This window comes from Aythya fuligula, chromosome 11 (genome assembly GCF_009819795.1).
Source record: "Aythya fuligula isolate bAytFul2 chromosome 11, bAytFul2.pri, whole genome shotgun sequence".
NCBI classification, from domain to species: domain Eukaryota; kingdom Metazoa; phylum Chordata; class Aves; order Anseriformes; family Anatidae; genus Aythya; species Aythya fuligula.
Window position 1 is genome coordinate 21,060,312 of NC_045569.1, and position 16,111 is coordinate 21,076,422.

Sequence of the window (16,111 nt, forward strand, 5' to 3'; positions counted from 1 at the left end):
CTGTGCCTGGAGTGGGCATGGTGCACGAGGAGAGGTGTCAGCCAGGCTGTTTTCAAATTTTTGAGAGCTCTTTGCAGATAAACACAGGAGGAGGGAGTTGTTTGTTGCCTTTTACCAAAAAGTGAGCTGTAAGGTGATGGCGAGCAGTGAGGTCACGTCAGAAACAGTCTACAGCCTGTGTGCTTGTGATGCGCTGTTTCACATCCACAATTATTTTTCAGATCTCCCCCTGCTGGGCTGGCACCTGGTGTTTGCCCAGGGCACGAGGCGCAGGGCAGCTGCTGCAGGGGAGGTGTGCGGCAGAGGGGAGAGCATCGCCTGAGCCCGGGTGATTGTCCTGGGCAGTGGGCTGGGGTTGCCTGTTAAATGTAGGAGCTGATGCTTGCAGCACATCTCCTGTATCTGCCTGCCTCTGGAATACTTTGAGCTAGTGTAGAGCACCCATCTCCCTAAGGAAACCACGCACTGATAGCAGCTGCAGCTGCTAAGTTGGCATTTGACCCTGGAAGCAGGGTTTGTGTTTGCTTATGCGTTGGTAGGGGCATTTTTCATTCTTTTTTTCCTTAAGAGTCCAAAGCACGGAGTGTGTCTGCTGTTCCACCATGCTTTTGGCTTCCCCTTTTGACGAGTTTTGTCCCTGCAGTGCTCAGAGCCCTGCGGCGGAGGGGAGCAGGAGCGCCTGGTGACGTGCCCGGAGCCGAGCCGCTGCGATGAGGCCGTACGGCCCAACAACACCCGGCCCTGCAACACCCACCCCTGCACCGGCTGGGTGGTGGGCTCCTGGGGGCAGGTGAGCACGGAGATCTGGGCTGAGAGGTGCCGTGTGCCCCCCTCCCATGGTTTCTTTACAAAAAGTAATAGCTAAAAATGTTCCTGGTGCTGTCGTTGCCGTGGCTACTGAAGCCAATAAGCTTGGTCAGTGCCATCTGCCCCACGCCCAAGTTGGCTGGGCACCCTCGTCTGCAGCACGTGGCAGAATGGGAACAGCTCTTGCACGAATGCAAGGAGCAGGGGTAAAAAAAACAACAGCCTTCCAAACCAAACCGGGGAGTGGTGCAATAAAAGCAGAAAAACTCCCCAGGGCCTGGTGCTGCCGGCCCAGCTGACAGCTCTGCCTGCTCCCGCAGTGCTCGGCGCCCTGCGGCGGGGGCATCCAGCGGCGCCAGGTGAAGTGCATCAACACGCAGACGGGGCAGGTGGAGGAGGACAGCAGCCTCTGCGACCACGAGCCCTGGCCTGAGAGCACGCAGAAGTGCAACCCGCAGGACTGCGAAGGCACCGAGGCGGGTGAGTGAGTAACACCCCGTGGGCTGTGCTACTCCTGGTGACTAAATATTCTCTTTTTGATGCGATCGTTCTCCCCAAGAGCTTGTGTGAGCTGTCTGGTGTCACCCCTTTCCAGGCAGACGGTGCCACGCTGCCACTCAGGCAGTTGCCAACAGCTATCCTCGCTTGGTTTCGAGGGGATGGGTGTAAACGTGTGTCTGGGTCATGCTGCAGTGCCTGGATGGTCAGGGCTGAGGTTGGGGTCGATGTTTTACTTCACATAAGACTGACAGAAGTCATAGTGGAGAAAGACGAGAGGTACAGGAGGTTATGTGCTGTGGCTGGGCATGAAAACTTCTAGCTTCACACAAGGGTGCTGCGTTTTCAGTGCAAGCACAGAGTGCTCCCGAGCACCCATGCAGGTGTGACTGCCAAGGGACCACCAGCACCCACCAGCGGGGCTGCTGTGGAGGAACCTGGGGCAGCAGTGGTGTGTTCCTTGGAAAGAGGGAGCCAGAACTAAAGACCACGAGGTGAAGCTTTCCGACCATTATAAAACTTCTGAGACGAGCATGGGCACTGGGTTGGCTTCCTCACTTTCCCATTCAGTCAGAGAAACGTGTCCGTGGCAGCGGGCAGCTCCCTGCTAGCCAGAAACGTGCACGCCACAAAGGTTGAGAGCTCTTCAGAGGAAAAGCAATATAATGGGGGGTTAGATGCCGCTGATATTGGCACACTAATCATTAATCAGCCTTATCTTCTCAATGTGTCCGCAGAACAAAGCTTTTTGTCTGCCCAGCAGGGAACATTTCACCCACGGGAGCTGGCCATAAGGCAGAGCTGGGGGAGCTGGAGCTGGCCCCGCAGGGGGGACACCCCACAGCCCCGTCCCTTACCCGTGCCACCTTGTGTGGGTGCTGCAGGCAGCCCTGCTCCCCCTGCAGCTTCCCTGGTTCATCATGGAGGTGGCACCTCTGCAGGAGGTGCCCACGGCACCGGCTGCTTTTGTCAGGGGAATGTTCCCACCAGCACGGGCTGGCGGCGAGAGCCGCGTGGATGCTCGGCACGGCCAAGGTTGTACCAGAATAACCGTGGGGATGTGTAGGAAGCACACAAATAAATGTTACGATTCTGGCTTCGAAGTGACATAAATGCTCTGGCCGCAGCCCAGGGCAGGAAACGCCTCTTGGAAATACAAACATTTCCTGCCAAACTCCGAGGAGGAACAAAACTTTCACATGGCAGGAAATCACAGATGTGTAAATCCACAGGCAGAGGCTCCCAGAAAAGGCATGAACATAAACTCTAGCCCTTTCCTGTGTTTTAAAGGATCTTTATTGCACAAGATTAATGAAGGCTGTGGGGATTCAGTGTTTACGTTAGGAGGACAAGGAGTCTCCATCTCCTGTAACACGAAGTGCGCTGGTACCAGCAAGCTCGTGTTGGGCTTGGGGAGCAAAAATGTGAGTAACCTCAGCAGAATTTGAATGTTAAAACATAATCAGACGGATTTTTAAAGGAGATGGAACAGAGCAAACAAACAAACATCTCACTGGCAATTGGCCCTCTCCAATTAAAGGAGGTTGGAATTAATTAAAACCAGAATCCTGTTCTGTCGCTAGGTTATAAATTAATTGATGATTACACAGAAGTTATTTTTAAGTGCGCCTGTAGTTTTAGGGCTGAATCCAGCTGTGAGTGGGGAAGAGAAGGTCGGCTGTGTCCTCAGATGGCTCCCAGGCAGCACCCGAGCCCACCAGGCACTCGGATGTGTCCGAGTTGGGGCCAAGCACAAGGTGGCACGGACCCGGAGGAGGACCCAAAGCCCGTGGCTGGTCGCCCCATGCCCAGGAGAAGCTCAGAGCAAGGCCTGAGAGCAAGGCAAGAGCATGGAGGAGCCACCGGTGGGTGCGTGGGGATGGACACTGCCCTGCTCAGCCATCCCCAGGCGAAGCTCCTGCCCCCAGTGCAGGTCCCAGGGGCTGTGCGGGGTGTCCCGGTGCTGTGCCAGGAAAGCCCTGCTGCTGCTGCTCACTCCAGAGGGGCGCGAGGGACGCCTCTGCTCTTGGCAGCTCTTCCGAGGTGATAAGAGTGGGAGCGGATCTGCTGCACTGCGGACACGCTGCCAGAGAGATAAGAGCAGCGTTGGTCTCAGGAAGGCTTCTTGTGCTGATCCCAGCCGTGCCTGCGCCTGGAGCCCAAGCGGAGCTTTGACGCCCACATCAGCCACTCCTGTTCCCAGATCATTCCTAATTCCTAGAGAAACCCTTTGGTTTTTTTTCTCCCCAGTTTTCTGGGATGCGTTAGCAGACGGTCGTTGCCCATCAGGATCTCAGCCGTCAGATCCCGGAGAGGGAAAGGAATTAAAGAGCACGGCTGGCCCCAGAACAAGTATGCACAAACGGGCCCTAGATGTGGTTTCTCTAGGAATTAGGCAGATGTTCCCTGCCAGCGGGAAGGGGGGGCTCAGCCTCGTGTCCCGGGAGCAGCGCCAAGGTCAGCTGGTTTGGGACAGCCTGGACGAGGGCAGACCCCGGGCTCCTCTCCTCCTCCCACCCCTGTGTTTGGCTCCCCAGCCGGTGGCTGGCTGTGTTTCCAGCCACCTCGAGATTAATTGGCAATTAGACATTGTATTCCTTCTTGCTTTCGGTGGGGGAATGAAATTATTCATGGCTCTGCATACAGCTAAGTTTGTCCACAAGGGATGCCCGCTAGAAATAATTGCAGCGAATTCCAGTTTGCTCTCAGCTGAGCATGGAAGCCTGCATCCTCGTGGCGAGACAGGGAGGCACTGCTGGCCGAGTCATTAAGTGCCCTTTACCTACTGCTAATTAACAGCAGCCGTCAATAGAGAGCGGGAGCTTGGGAAAGGAGTCTTCTGGCTTTTAGGAAATGTAGCAGCAGTGGTTGTTGCACAGTTTAGCCTTACCTACAACCCTGCCTTCCACGGCAGGGGCCGTGCAGCCCCAGCCCAGTGCAGCTCCCGCTGAAACCTGCACACCGCAAGAGAAAGCACAGTAATTGTCCTACAGATGGAACAGGAAAGGCACATTTCCTCTCCCAGCTGAGAGCAGCGGGGTCTTGCTTAGTGCAGTGCCTGCACGCTTTATGTGAATGACCTTGGGATGGGTAATGGCAGGGAAGATGCTTCTCCCCCCTCCTTGGCAAGCTGTGAGTACATTTAGGTTTCTGAAAGTGTGAATTGCAATGGGCTCCAGTGTCCAGTGCGAACAGTTAGGGTGAAAAAATCAGCTCACCTCCCGCGCTGGGTGCTGGGTGCACGGCACGGGACACCCTGTGTGGGCACGGGGCAGCTGGCTCAGGCTGCAAGTGCTAAAAGCAAGGAAAGGAAGGACAAAACTGATGGAGAGCTTTCCCCACGGCCCGCAGGGTCAGCACCCTCAGCTGCGCGTTAATGCTCGCCCCAGGCTCTGGAAGCAGAGGGCTCAGGGCTGCTGCCCAGCACTGTTACCCTGCCCAATCTTGTACACAAACAGATGTGAAGGAATCAGGAGCCCATCGATGCGAAACGGCCGCGTGCTGCTGCCTCCGTGCCCGTTGCAGGGTGCCCACAGGCACTGCGGGATGCTCTGGGCACGGCGCGTTGGAAGTGGTTTCCAATTCTGGGGAGGAAGCTCGGGGTCATGTTCAGAGGCTTCTTTCAGCGGAGTTGGCTTTTCCTACTCCTCCCTTTATTCATAAGAATGAAGTGGAAGACAGCACAGTTGTTTTTCTTGAGTGCAGGGAAAATCCTCCAGTTCTGGCTCGGCATCAGCTCTTAGGAAATGAGAATTTCTCTGTTGGATCCAGACTCCAACAAAGGGCTGATCCCTGCTCGCCTCCTGAGCGCTGCCATTGCCCCCTTCTGTCTGCGATCCCCCGGGCAGGGGGGCCACCCTTCCTCAGTGATGCGTGGAGCCACAGGGCTCAGACTGAACAGCAGAGCCTGAAAAATTGGCGTTTTCTGCTTTTCCCTCTGGTTTTCCAAGCTTTCAAAGTTTTACAGGCTTTGGCGTGCGCAGCACGAGCTGGACGGAGTGCTGGGTGCTCGGTGAGAGCAGCACGGCTTTGCTTTGCAGTGCCTGGGGGAGCTGAGGCCAGGAGCATCGTGCAGCACCAGGGATGTTCACGTTGCATGTGATGCACAAAGAAATGCCTCGCTGGCCTGGCGCCGGGGCTGTTCCTGGTGCTGCAAGAGCACGGTGCTGCCAGTGGGGCTCTGAGGGCAGGGACTGCGCCGTGCCCGGGGAAATGAGCTGGAAATGGGCTGGAAATGAGCTGCGGGGGAGACCAACGGCATCCGAGCACACATCGCTCCCGTGCTCACCAGTGACTGCGTCTCCAGTGCTGGCTACAACAAAGCTGCTAAATGCAGCACCTCTGCCAGTGCTCGATCCCAGTGGAGGGCACCGCAGGCCCAGCAGCAGAGCCGGGGCCAACACTGGTTAAACTGGGAGCTGGCTCCGAGAGCACCCGGCAGGCCAGAGGTCAGCGGCTCAGTGCGCTCGTCCTGCTGGCTCAGCGCTCAGCCCAACCTCTCCTTGTTTTTACAGAACCTGTACCAGGAAGTTTATTTTTCCCCAGTATGAAAGTAAATGCTTAGGTCTGTAAGGCAGAAGCTTAAATGAAATTTAAAACGACTTCCACACCGGCTTAAAAAAAAACAACCGCAGAAGTGTGGGTTTTCAGTTTCTAATGTGCTGACTTAGCCTGGATTTGGGAAGCCCTGCTTCAAGCCATTTCTGCAGAGTGAAATTTGGCACCATCTCGAAGATTGGAGCGTGCGCTCAGATGAAGTGTTAGGATTATAAAAAAAAAAATTGTTAATAGAAAAAATAACAATAAAAGGATTAGATGAAAATTGGGTCAAACCTATGGGGACCTTCTGTGAAGAGCTGAAAAATGAAGTGCTTATTGCAGCTTCCTTTGCCCAAGCCCAAGTTCCAGGGAGGAGCCGCGGGCGCAGCCAAGATTTTCCGCGCTGGGTCTGACCCCGCGTGCATCCACCCCGGGGCTCTGCGCTGGGCCAGGGTCTGGCCGCCCTGGGAAGCCCCCGGCGCTCAGCAGCTCCCGGTGACTTCATTTCATAAAAATGCTTTTTAGAAATGGATCCTGGCCCTGGGCTCGGCGAAGGAGTGGTGGCCACCTCTGGTGCAGGGGCGGGCGGCTCTGCCCTCCCTCCCAGCCCGTCCCGGCTTCCATTCCGCAGCAGGGGCGCCTCGGATGTTAGTGCAGCGTGCGAAGGGAGCTCTCGGTGGCGGGGCTGACGGGCTTCAGCCTGCACACAGGGCCTGGCGATGCAGCTGTGGGAATTTCCATCCCAGCGCCAGGGCGCTGACCCGTTGGAAAGGGATCAGACGAGAGCGGAGCCGTCCGCTGCAGCCCGGGGAGGTTTGCCCTGCAGCGAGGCTCCAGCAGCAAAACCCCCACAGCTCCTGCAAGGGAGGGCAGGAGGCAGCTTGGGCGCGATCCATGAGTGACTTTCTAGGAAGGCTGCTGGGATAAGCACGGGCTTTTTGCTTGGGAGCAGCCCCAAGCAGCACAAGGTGCACGGCTGCCTGCTGAATATCTCCGTGTGCTGTGCGGGGCCATCCCAGCACGGCACGGCTCCCGCAGCAGTGCTGAGCCTCCGAAATGTTGCTGGTGTTCCCAGCACCCCAGGTGGTGGTGCTGAGATCTTCTCAGCCCCCGATTTACGCACGGTGCAGGGCTGGCTCCGGTGCTCGCTCCCAGCCACAGCAGCATCGGTGTGAGGTGATTTCTTCAGGGCACAGAGACACCAGGGCTTTGCAGAAATAGCTGTTGTTAGCGAGGAAGAGAGGAAATACCTCGACCGAAATAGAAAATTAATTTTAGAACAGGATAGTGACCTCCGTGCTGGCGGGGTGGGGGCGCTGAGGGCTGCGACTGAACTCCAAAGAGGGAGGAAAAGTCTCTGTGCTGCATCTGCTGCTCCCTCGCGCTCACTACTGAGGACCAGATTGTCCCTCATGGGAACGGGGGCATCAGCCTTTCCCTAAACAAAGCCCTTTGTTCACCGAAAGGAGACGGGGTGGGGCAGTGATCAGCAAGAGCTCCCCGGTTCCCTCCCCACCGCTGGTGTTTCCCCAGCAAAAAGTGCCCTGGGAAGGGGAAAAGCTTTTTGTGGAGCCGTCCGGTGGGGGCTGTTTGGTGGGGGGGCCACAGGGCTGCCAGCTGCAGGAGCAGCCTTTGCCCTTTTCCACAGAGCAGCCGTCGTGTTAGTTAATCACTTGTACAGGAGGTGAATTGGACAGAACTGACGTAATTTAAATGTTTTGCACAGCTGTGTGGGACCCGGTGATGCACATGCCTGTTTTTGTGTAAACTGAAAACGGAGGAAATGAAGAATCCAAGCACAGCACCGAGGCGAGCCTGCAAACAAGGCGTGCGTGGCGCGGGGGCTGTGCCGTGCTGCAGCCCCTTCGAGCCCGGCCAGGCTCTGGTGGAGCGAGCAGCTGGGCAGAGCGGGGCACGGGAATGGGGCCGATTCCTGCAGCCTCTGCTGCTGGTGGGGGCGAGGCTGCTCCCTCCTCACACATCCCACGGGATGCCCGGCACCAGGGTTTGTACGTGGCGATGAGGGAGGGCGTTCTGTGGGGGGCAAGGTCTCTTCGGGCAGCATCCAGGGGGGTGGATGAAGTGCCTGAGTGGTGCCACCAGTCCTGGAGAGGGCTCCTGCGGCTGCCGGGTGCTTGTGGAGGAAGCAGCGGCTGCGGGCACTTTGCTCAGACGAAGGCGGGCTCTGCATTTTCTGAGGTCCCTGCCAGCTGTGCTGTCAAATGCCTGATAACCGTCCGGGTGCCGTGGCAGTAACGCTGTCCTTGTCCTCTCGCATCCCCTCCAGGCTTCGTCTGCGAGCGCGACCGCTTGACGTTCGGCTTCTGCCAGACCCTGCGGGTGCTGGGAAGGTGCCACCTCCCGACGGTCCACGTCCAGTGCTGCCAGAGCTGCCGCCAGCACGGGCACCACGCACCCGGCCGGGACCGCGGGGACGAGCGGGCCTCCAGGAGGTGACAGGACCGTCCCCGAGGGCAGAAAGCACCGGGACCCGCGGCGGCTCCGGGAGCAGCCCTGCGGCACGGCAGGGAGCTGGGGAGCAGCTGGGCGTGCTGCTCTGTCGCCACACGGTGCTCTTGCAAAACACAGGGAAGGCTCCATTTGTTGTATTTGTGCTCCACGTAACGGTGCTCAAACCTTCAGTCTGAAAAATTGCGTCTGGCTCGGGCTGGGTGCGCGGGTCCCACGGGGAATGGGCCGGGGCGGGCGCAGCTCTCCGTCGGGGTTGCAGCCAGCACTGAGCGAGCAAAGAGAAAGCATTTTAGGGAAGGGAAACTTAAAGCAGCAATAATTTGGGGGAGACTTCTCAGAAATGCTTATGGTGCTATCACTTGACATTTTAAGCCTCTTGATGGTGTTGGCAGGCCAGCACGAAACTCCTGACTTTTATCATTATTTTTATATATGTACGTGAGTATCTGTCATTCCACCACTACAGCTGACCATGTGGAGTCATTTTTTTTCCCTTAAGGGTCTGGAAGCTGGCAACCCATTTCTGTAATTTTCATTGACTTGTTTACGCACTGAAGCTAAATAACTGTAATTTAAGAAATGGAGAGAGATCAGAGGCAGAAAGCTTTCGGCTTCAGTTCCCACCAGCAGTCCCAGGCTCGCAGCGCACACAAGGGCTCTGCCCTCTTCATCCCGCTGCTGGCTTCTGCTGCAAAGCCATCGCCCACGCTCCTGGGCAGTGTGGAGGCACTGGTTAGGGACATCAAGGCATGAATGAAATGAGTCTTGCTCTGGAGTCCGACAGCGTAGGCCCCTGCACGTGCTGATGACAGAGATGGGAAGCAGCTCTGGCCCCAGCTGGGAGCCTCTGCCCGGCAAACCCCACGCACTTCCCTTGGCTGCGTGGCTCCTCGCAAAGCCCGACTGGCAAAGTGAATTGTACTCACACAACTGGATTTCCGTATGCAGTTATGGCATAGAAGTGTAATGGTTGGTTAAGGTGTTTTTCTGTGCTCTCGCCAAGCTAAAACCCTTCTTTCTGCTTATATAGAGTCACTTCTGTTAAGGTTAGTCGATTCTTTTATCTAGAGTATCTGCTATTGTACGAGCGGCACCTCGGCTCGCGCAGCCCTCGCAGCCGGTGCTCGTGTGCTGATCCTCGGTGTCTGGGGAGGTTTTGCTCTTGGGTTGGTTCCTGGAGGGTGTCGGGAGCATCTCGGTGGCACGTCCTTTCTGTGGTACTCTTCAGGCTATAGAAGATGAAACTGGGGAGACCGCGAACACAACCCTGCTTGCGCTACACTGAATGGAAGAAGGCCTGAGCCCGGCACGAGCTGCCCTGTGTTGAGCAATGCGGTCACAGAGTCCAGGATGGATTTTTTTCTTCATTTGTACTGTCTGGGACAACGTGCAGCACTGCCGCGTAACAAGGGAAATTCCTGTGTGTAATTTGTATGTAAAACAAGCCAAGACTTCACTGTTTGTGTTGTACTCCTTTCCAATGTGGTGTCAATTTTTGTGTTTCAAAGCCTGCGTGCATTCCTGTTTTCCTTTGCGTCGGCACCATCCGTCCTCTGCTTCTGTCAGTGCTCCGAGGTTTTGCTGAGGAACAGCCTCCAAATGTGTTGGGTTTTAATGGCTATAGCTCATAAGTGTGTTAAATTAAACAGTTACCGAAGGAAATGGAAGGGTTTCATATTTTCTCTTCCCTTTGGGGAATTTTAAAGGGCTTTTCACTGAAAACTCAGTTAAGTGGAGGCTCTTTAGGTACTGACAACAGCAGGGGTTTGATTACTCTCATCTTAGCTGCAGCAGAATGGAGCAATCAGTTTGCATCTGAAAATCATTTAAGGCAGCCGATTGAAACTGGGATTTGTGTGATTACAATCTGAGCTCTATAGATTTGGGGTAAAGTACTGGCACGCACAAACCTAAAGGCTTCAGCTTTGGATTGCGGTGCTGCTGACTCCAGGATTGCAAATCAACTCATTTCAGTGCCAACTGTAAGGACGAAGCAGCCCGAGTCAAAACGCTGCTGCTCCGTGTGTGACACCACAGCCAGCGCAGGCAGCTCACATCGAAACGCAGACGCTCATCGCAAGAATTATTTAAATTCTCCCTGATTTATCTGCACTTCAATACATTAGAGGTGAAACACCTCTGAGAGCGGGACCTGCTCTAAACCAGAGGGTGTGCAGGGGGGTGCAGAGCTCATCGCTTCCTCTCGCAGCAAATCCAGACCGAGCCCAGGAGCAGACTGGGATATTTCCTTGCTCTGCATTGTCAATATTGGTGTTTGGACCTGCTGCTTGTAACCAAGGAGCTAAACAGAAATGCCTTTTTTATTAAAAAAAAAAAAAAAGTTTCATTAATGTGTCAATACTAGAAGGTCATTACTTTAGAAATAACCACAGCAGTAGTCTGCACATGAATGCAGAAAAGCGATTATAAATCAGAAGATGTTTGGAATAGAAACTGCTTTTCTCTGCAGTATCTAAGGGCGTGGTTTACCAGGAAAGCAAGTTTATCCTTTTTGCTACGTTAATTAGAGCAGAGTGTGAAAGAGAAAAGCAAGAACACGTCAGGTTCCAGCTTCTGGACATTTTTTTTTAAAAGAAAATTGAATTTCATTCTGCTGAGCAGATCCTATGTGCAGCAGCAGAGCAGGGGGGTCGCTGGCTGCCCGTCCCACCCGGCTCTGCACCAGGCCGGGCACCTGGGGGCTGCAGCTGCAGCAGGCGTCATTTCTTCCCAGAACTCACCCCAGCTCTGCAGTCACTATTCCGTTTTCTCCTTAGCGTGTCTTACAAGGCTTACTCATTTTCCTGGCGCTGTTCGTGCTCCGGTGTCACCAGGAAAGGTGCGGTCTGCTTGCTCTTCAGAGGCCACGGCCACGGTCCCCGAGCTCGGTGGCCTCGCACGCTGCCCGCCGGGACGGTGCCGCGCACCCTGGGCCCTGGAGCATTCCCCTCCCAGCCCTCGCTGGCAATAGCCCTTGCAGAAGAAAAGCCCTAAGCGATGCTTTTCATCACAGATACAGGATATGTGGCTACCGGGATGCATTCAATTTGTCATTATAAGATACTTTTGGTTCATTACTTCAGAAAGACCCCATTGAAGACCAACTGTGCACAACACGTATGCTTCATTTGCCACACAGCAAAGGCGGGTTTTCCCACTAATTGTGAACCTTCGCAGCGCGGGACTCGGAGTCTCTCTGACCTTTGTCCGCTCGGTTTTACTTGACCTGTTTGAAAAACATTTGGTTTCCCTGCTAAGCTGCCGGGCACGTTGTTCTTGCAGCCAGTTGCCGTCCGGACGCGGTGCCCTGGGTCAATTTAACGGGTGCTGCGGGCTGGCTTTTTGGGCAGGAATGCACGTTTAAACAAATCTAGCCGAGCTTAATCACAGCAGCCACTGATAGCGGAGCAAGGCAAGGCTGGGAAATGTCTCCTGTTTCAAGTGAGTTGGTCTCAAGGCATTGTGTCATTGAGGGCTTCGGTGTGCGTGGCACAGACTGCACCAATTCTGTCCTCATCACGGACACTGCGGGCTGCTGGTGTCTGCGCACACCGACCTGCTCACAGCTGTGCACGTTTCGTGTGACTACACACGGCCACACAGGCAGCAGGGCCCCTCGCTGTGCCACCACCACCGTGCTAAGTCGGGAAGCACATGCGTGGCGTAATGGGACCGATGCTCTGCAAGGTTCTGCAGGGCACCCTTTCTGATGTTTTAAACAAAACCCAAGGCAGCAAAGCTCCCCCTGCGCAGCTTCCAGCTGCTGACGGCTACCACAAGGTGCTGGGGGGTGGCAGTCGGGCACAGCACAGCAGCAGTGCCCCTTTGAGTGGAAGAACTCAAACCCAGACGGGCAAAAATGGAGAGAGCTGTGCCAGTGCTTTCAGTTGAAACTTTCCTGACACTGAGCATTGGGGGGCTCACCAAGAGCTGCAGCAATGCACGGTGTTTGTGCCTGGACACCTCGCCCAGGGAGTGGCACTGCCGGGTGGGGGCCGTGCTCCTCCTCAGCCCCCGGCCTCCCCCAGCCCCTGACCTCCGGCCGCCCCAGCGCACCCGACGTGGGCTCAGAGCAGATGCTCACAAGTAGTTTTTTCCTGTATTTCCCACAAAGGAAATAGAGCAAACAATATGTTTTTTTGAAGAGGCTTTCAGTTAAGTTTCCTGACATCTATTGTAAACTTCTGCTGCTAATTAGGGAGCAGGGAAAGATTTGCTCACAGGTTTCACTTGCCGTTTTTCAGCGTAACACATCATCCACCCGCAGACGGCGGATCTGGCACGAGGGGAAACCATCACATCATGCAGCTCCATTCTTGACAAGCTGTTGATCAAACAAATTTGAGAAATGATTTGACCCTGAAGGCAATGTGCCCCAAAGTGCAGCTTTGAAGTGATTGCTCAGGTGTGGTGTGGGAGCAGGAGCTGGCTGGGCAGCGCGGGGTGTGCTCGGGAGTTAAAGTTCATCCAATGCTCAGTGCCAGCACCGGGGGAACTAAGCCCTTAGCCAGGCCGCTTCTCCCACTAATTGTTAAACCTTGCCTGCTGTTTTCATTACGATTACAGAAATATTGGCTTAAATGACTTCTCCTCCCAGATTTTGCTACTTCCCATCCAGCCTGCAGCTGCAGCCCCTCTGAAAACCATCCTGACACCCACGACACCAAACGTCCCTGATGCCGAAGGACTTGGCTTGTCTTTTTTCAGGGCCAGTTGTAAATACAAAACCTGTTTCTCCACAGGCTTCCCATTTATGTTTATGAAGACTTTTATGTATAAACAGATGATTTCACTGCAGTGCCACCAAGCAAACCACCAAGGCCAGGACACCACAGCAGCTGGCGTTGCCTTGTGTCGAGGAGGTCGCAGCTCCCAGCAGTGCTGGCGTGGGCACAGGGCATGTCCCGAGGTCACTGGGAACCCCCAAAACCTCCACTGCTTCTCCTTCCAGCCTCCTCTTAACATCCTCCTCTCATCCTCCCTCGTACTGCAGACAGGATTAGATCCACTGTCCCCACATGGCCTCCGGCTCCCTGAAAGCAGGAGGCAGGCACAACTTAAGAAAAAATGTTGAAAAATGCAAGAACTCTCTTTTTAGGGGACAGTGACCGATATGGGAAAGAACAGGGCGAGGATCTGGCAGCAAGTTTGTGGAGAGGGCTCGTAGCTATAGAGGGCAGCCAGAGCTGGTGCTGCCAAACCCCTGGCATGTAGGGGCAGGAAAGGAGGGCAGCAGGGCTGAAGCCCTGCCCTGCCCCTGCAGGCTCCACCTGTACTGGCACAGTGACCTGAGCTGCTTGGGAAAAGCTCGTTCCCATGTGATGATGGTGGGACAGGAGTGACTTGGGAAGGTGGGCACCAAGCAGAAGTATCAGACGTTACCAAAGTAGTGAGGTTTCTAGAAGGAGTGGCAGGATGGAGTTGGCCAGCACTGCGAGACTCCTCCTGAAGGCAGCTTCACAGGAAAACCCCCAAAAGGAAGGCACTGGGGCACAGCCCGTAGCTTGTGTTTTGCTGCTGCTTCTATTTATTTGTCGGGATCTCCTGAAGCCTCTCTGAGAAGAACCAGAGGTTTTTGGCTTCAGATTGGAAATCGGACCTTGTGTTCCCCCTGGTTACCTCCAGACATTTCCAGAGCTGGAGACAGGAAGGAACTGAGAGCTCATTAATTGGGAAGCAACAGGAATTTTATGGAGCAGGTTCTTTGTCACTTATTAACAATAACACTTAAAACACTTCCGTATCTCAAGAAGCCATGGGATTGCCCTGTCAGAGCACCTGTGTTCTGCAGACTGTCAAATTCCCCCTCCCAAGTGCTTCTGTCCGGAACAGACAAACTCAGACGGAGTATTTTAATCCCCAAAGGGCCAGGGAGGTCACCGGTCCTCCAGCCCAGCACCAGCTGCCCAGACAGCGAGGGATCCCGTCCCGCAGGTGACCGAGCACGAGAGGAGGCCAAGCAGGAGGCAGCGAAGCACAGAGCAGGAATAGCTCACAGCCAGCCCCTGGTGGCAGCGCTGTCCCCACATAGTTTGCTTTTATCCAGGAAAATTTTGCATTTTTGGCACCAGCTTTAGGCAGCAGTGCTGATGTGGTCCTGCTGCAGTCACTGTGCTGGAGACCCCCTGGGTGCAGGGGGGCTCATAAACCCATTTGTAATCTGTTGGCCACAGATTTTACTCGTGTTTGTGATCCCTCCAAATAACCCCTTAGAAGTCACTAATGGAGGTTCATAAGTTGATTTTTAAGGACTCAAGGAGTGATTTTAGCCCATACAGGATCAAGTAAAAATAACTGGGCTTCGTTAGACAGTAACGGGGTGGCTTAAAGATACAATTAATTCTACACTGACATGCCTGATGGCATAATTACAGCCTCAGCTGAACCACATTAAAGCAAGGTGCGTCTGCTGAACTCCCAATGAGCCAACCCTGCCCCAGGACCTGGGGACACAGCTCAGGGGACAGCCAGCATCCACCCTGCAGGAACCAGCCCAGCCTCCTGGATCACAGCAAGCACATGGCCCCTTCTGCACTGCAGTCCTGTCCACGCTTCACAGAGCAAATTTCATCATTTATATTTATTTCTGTCCCCTTGGTGCAGGGTTGATGCAGCTACCAGCAAAGCCACGTTTTGGGAAAAGTCGGAGAAGCGAAGGTAGGACAGGAGGAGAAGGATTTGAAGAATTTGGTTGCTTTGCCAGTTTTACCACCACCAGCAGGAGGTGGGAAGAGAGAAGGGAGAGAGAAATAAGCTGCTTTGGGCCTTGGCCACACGGCTGGCACCAAGGCACTGCATGCCTTGCTCACCCAGAGCATTGGTTTTGTCATGAAATGAAGGAAAACTGCTTCAGATGTGTTGAGGGAGGGGAGAAAGAGCAGGAGGATCTGCGTAGCCTGGGACAGCATTAGCAGAGCCACTGCTCTCCTCTCTGGGACTCAGCTTCTGACCTGTGTTTGTGCCTTATGGAAAGCTCAGCAAGGCTGGATGTAAATATTTAGAAACATCTATACGCTAAAAATAGTTCTCTCTCTATATGCTCTGTTGCCATCTGTCTAACAGCTTAAGCATGGCTAAAAAAGTTCTTCTACCCCTTCTGTTCCCAATCCTATGGCCCCACTAGAGTTTCTGAATTCCCTCATCTCCAGCTTGCTTTTTCCTCCCACTCCTGCAGCTCAGCTCCTACATATTTCCCCAAGCTGCATCACCCCAGTCCTACACCCCATCACCGAGCTTTTGGACACAAGCCCTGTGAGGCACTCACACAGCCCCGCTGCCATCAAGGCCGGGGTGAGAGCTCAGGGGAGAATTCACCAGTGGCAGAGGAAGCAAACAGGCCCTTTACCTAACTTTGCAAGGGCTTGCAGCCCAGGGAACTGGGCTTTCCAGTCTGTTATTTTCTGCCTAGAGAAACAGGAGCTGCTAAAAACACCCTGCACATCCACCTGGAGCTCAGCAAAGGGAAGATCCTTCTGGAGGAATGGGAGAAGAGGCACAGCCTACCTCTGTGCTCAGCCCATGGTGCGATGCTGCGCTGGGAGCTTGGGCAGGGTGCTGGGAGCAGGGGCTCACGGCTTCGTGTGGCTCCGTGGCTTCTGGTGCCCTCTGCAGTTGTAAAAGTAAAGGTGTTTTTAAAAACTCAGCTCACAAACTCCATCAATCACCGTGACTACACACGAGTAAGCAACTGCAACTGGAATGCCAAGTGGTTCCCGCTCCTGTGCATAACTCTAAAATCAGTAGGACTTCCTCGGGGAAGCAGCAGCAGGGCTTTGCTGGGCTCATCTGGAGGCAA

At 54.6% G+C, this 16,111-nt stretch overlaps 1 protein-coding gene across 1 annotated transcript in view; it reads left to right on the top strand.

The window, feature by feature from the left end:
* ADAMTS7 (ADAM metallopeptidase with thrombospondin type 1 motif 7) overlaps positions 1–9,974 on the top strand; it is a 45,178-nt gene extending 35,204 nt beyond the window's left edge. Inside the window, exons 22-24 of the mRNA XM_032194862.1 lie at positions 644–790; positions 1,128–1,287; positions 8,132–9,974. Coding sequence (XP_032050753.1) covers positions 644–790; positions 1,128–1,287; positions 8,132–8,301 — 477 coding nt within the window. The 3' untranslated portion in view covers positions 8,302–9,974. The remainder of the gene's footprint in view (positions 1–643; positions 791–1,127; positions 1,288–8,131) is intronic.
* The last annotated feature ends 6,137 nt before the right edge of the window (positions 9,975–16,111 follow it).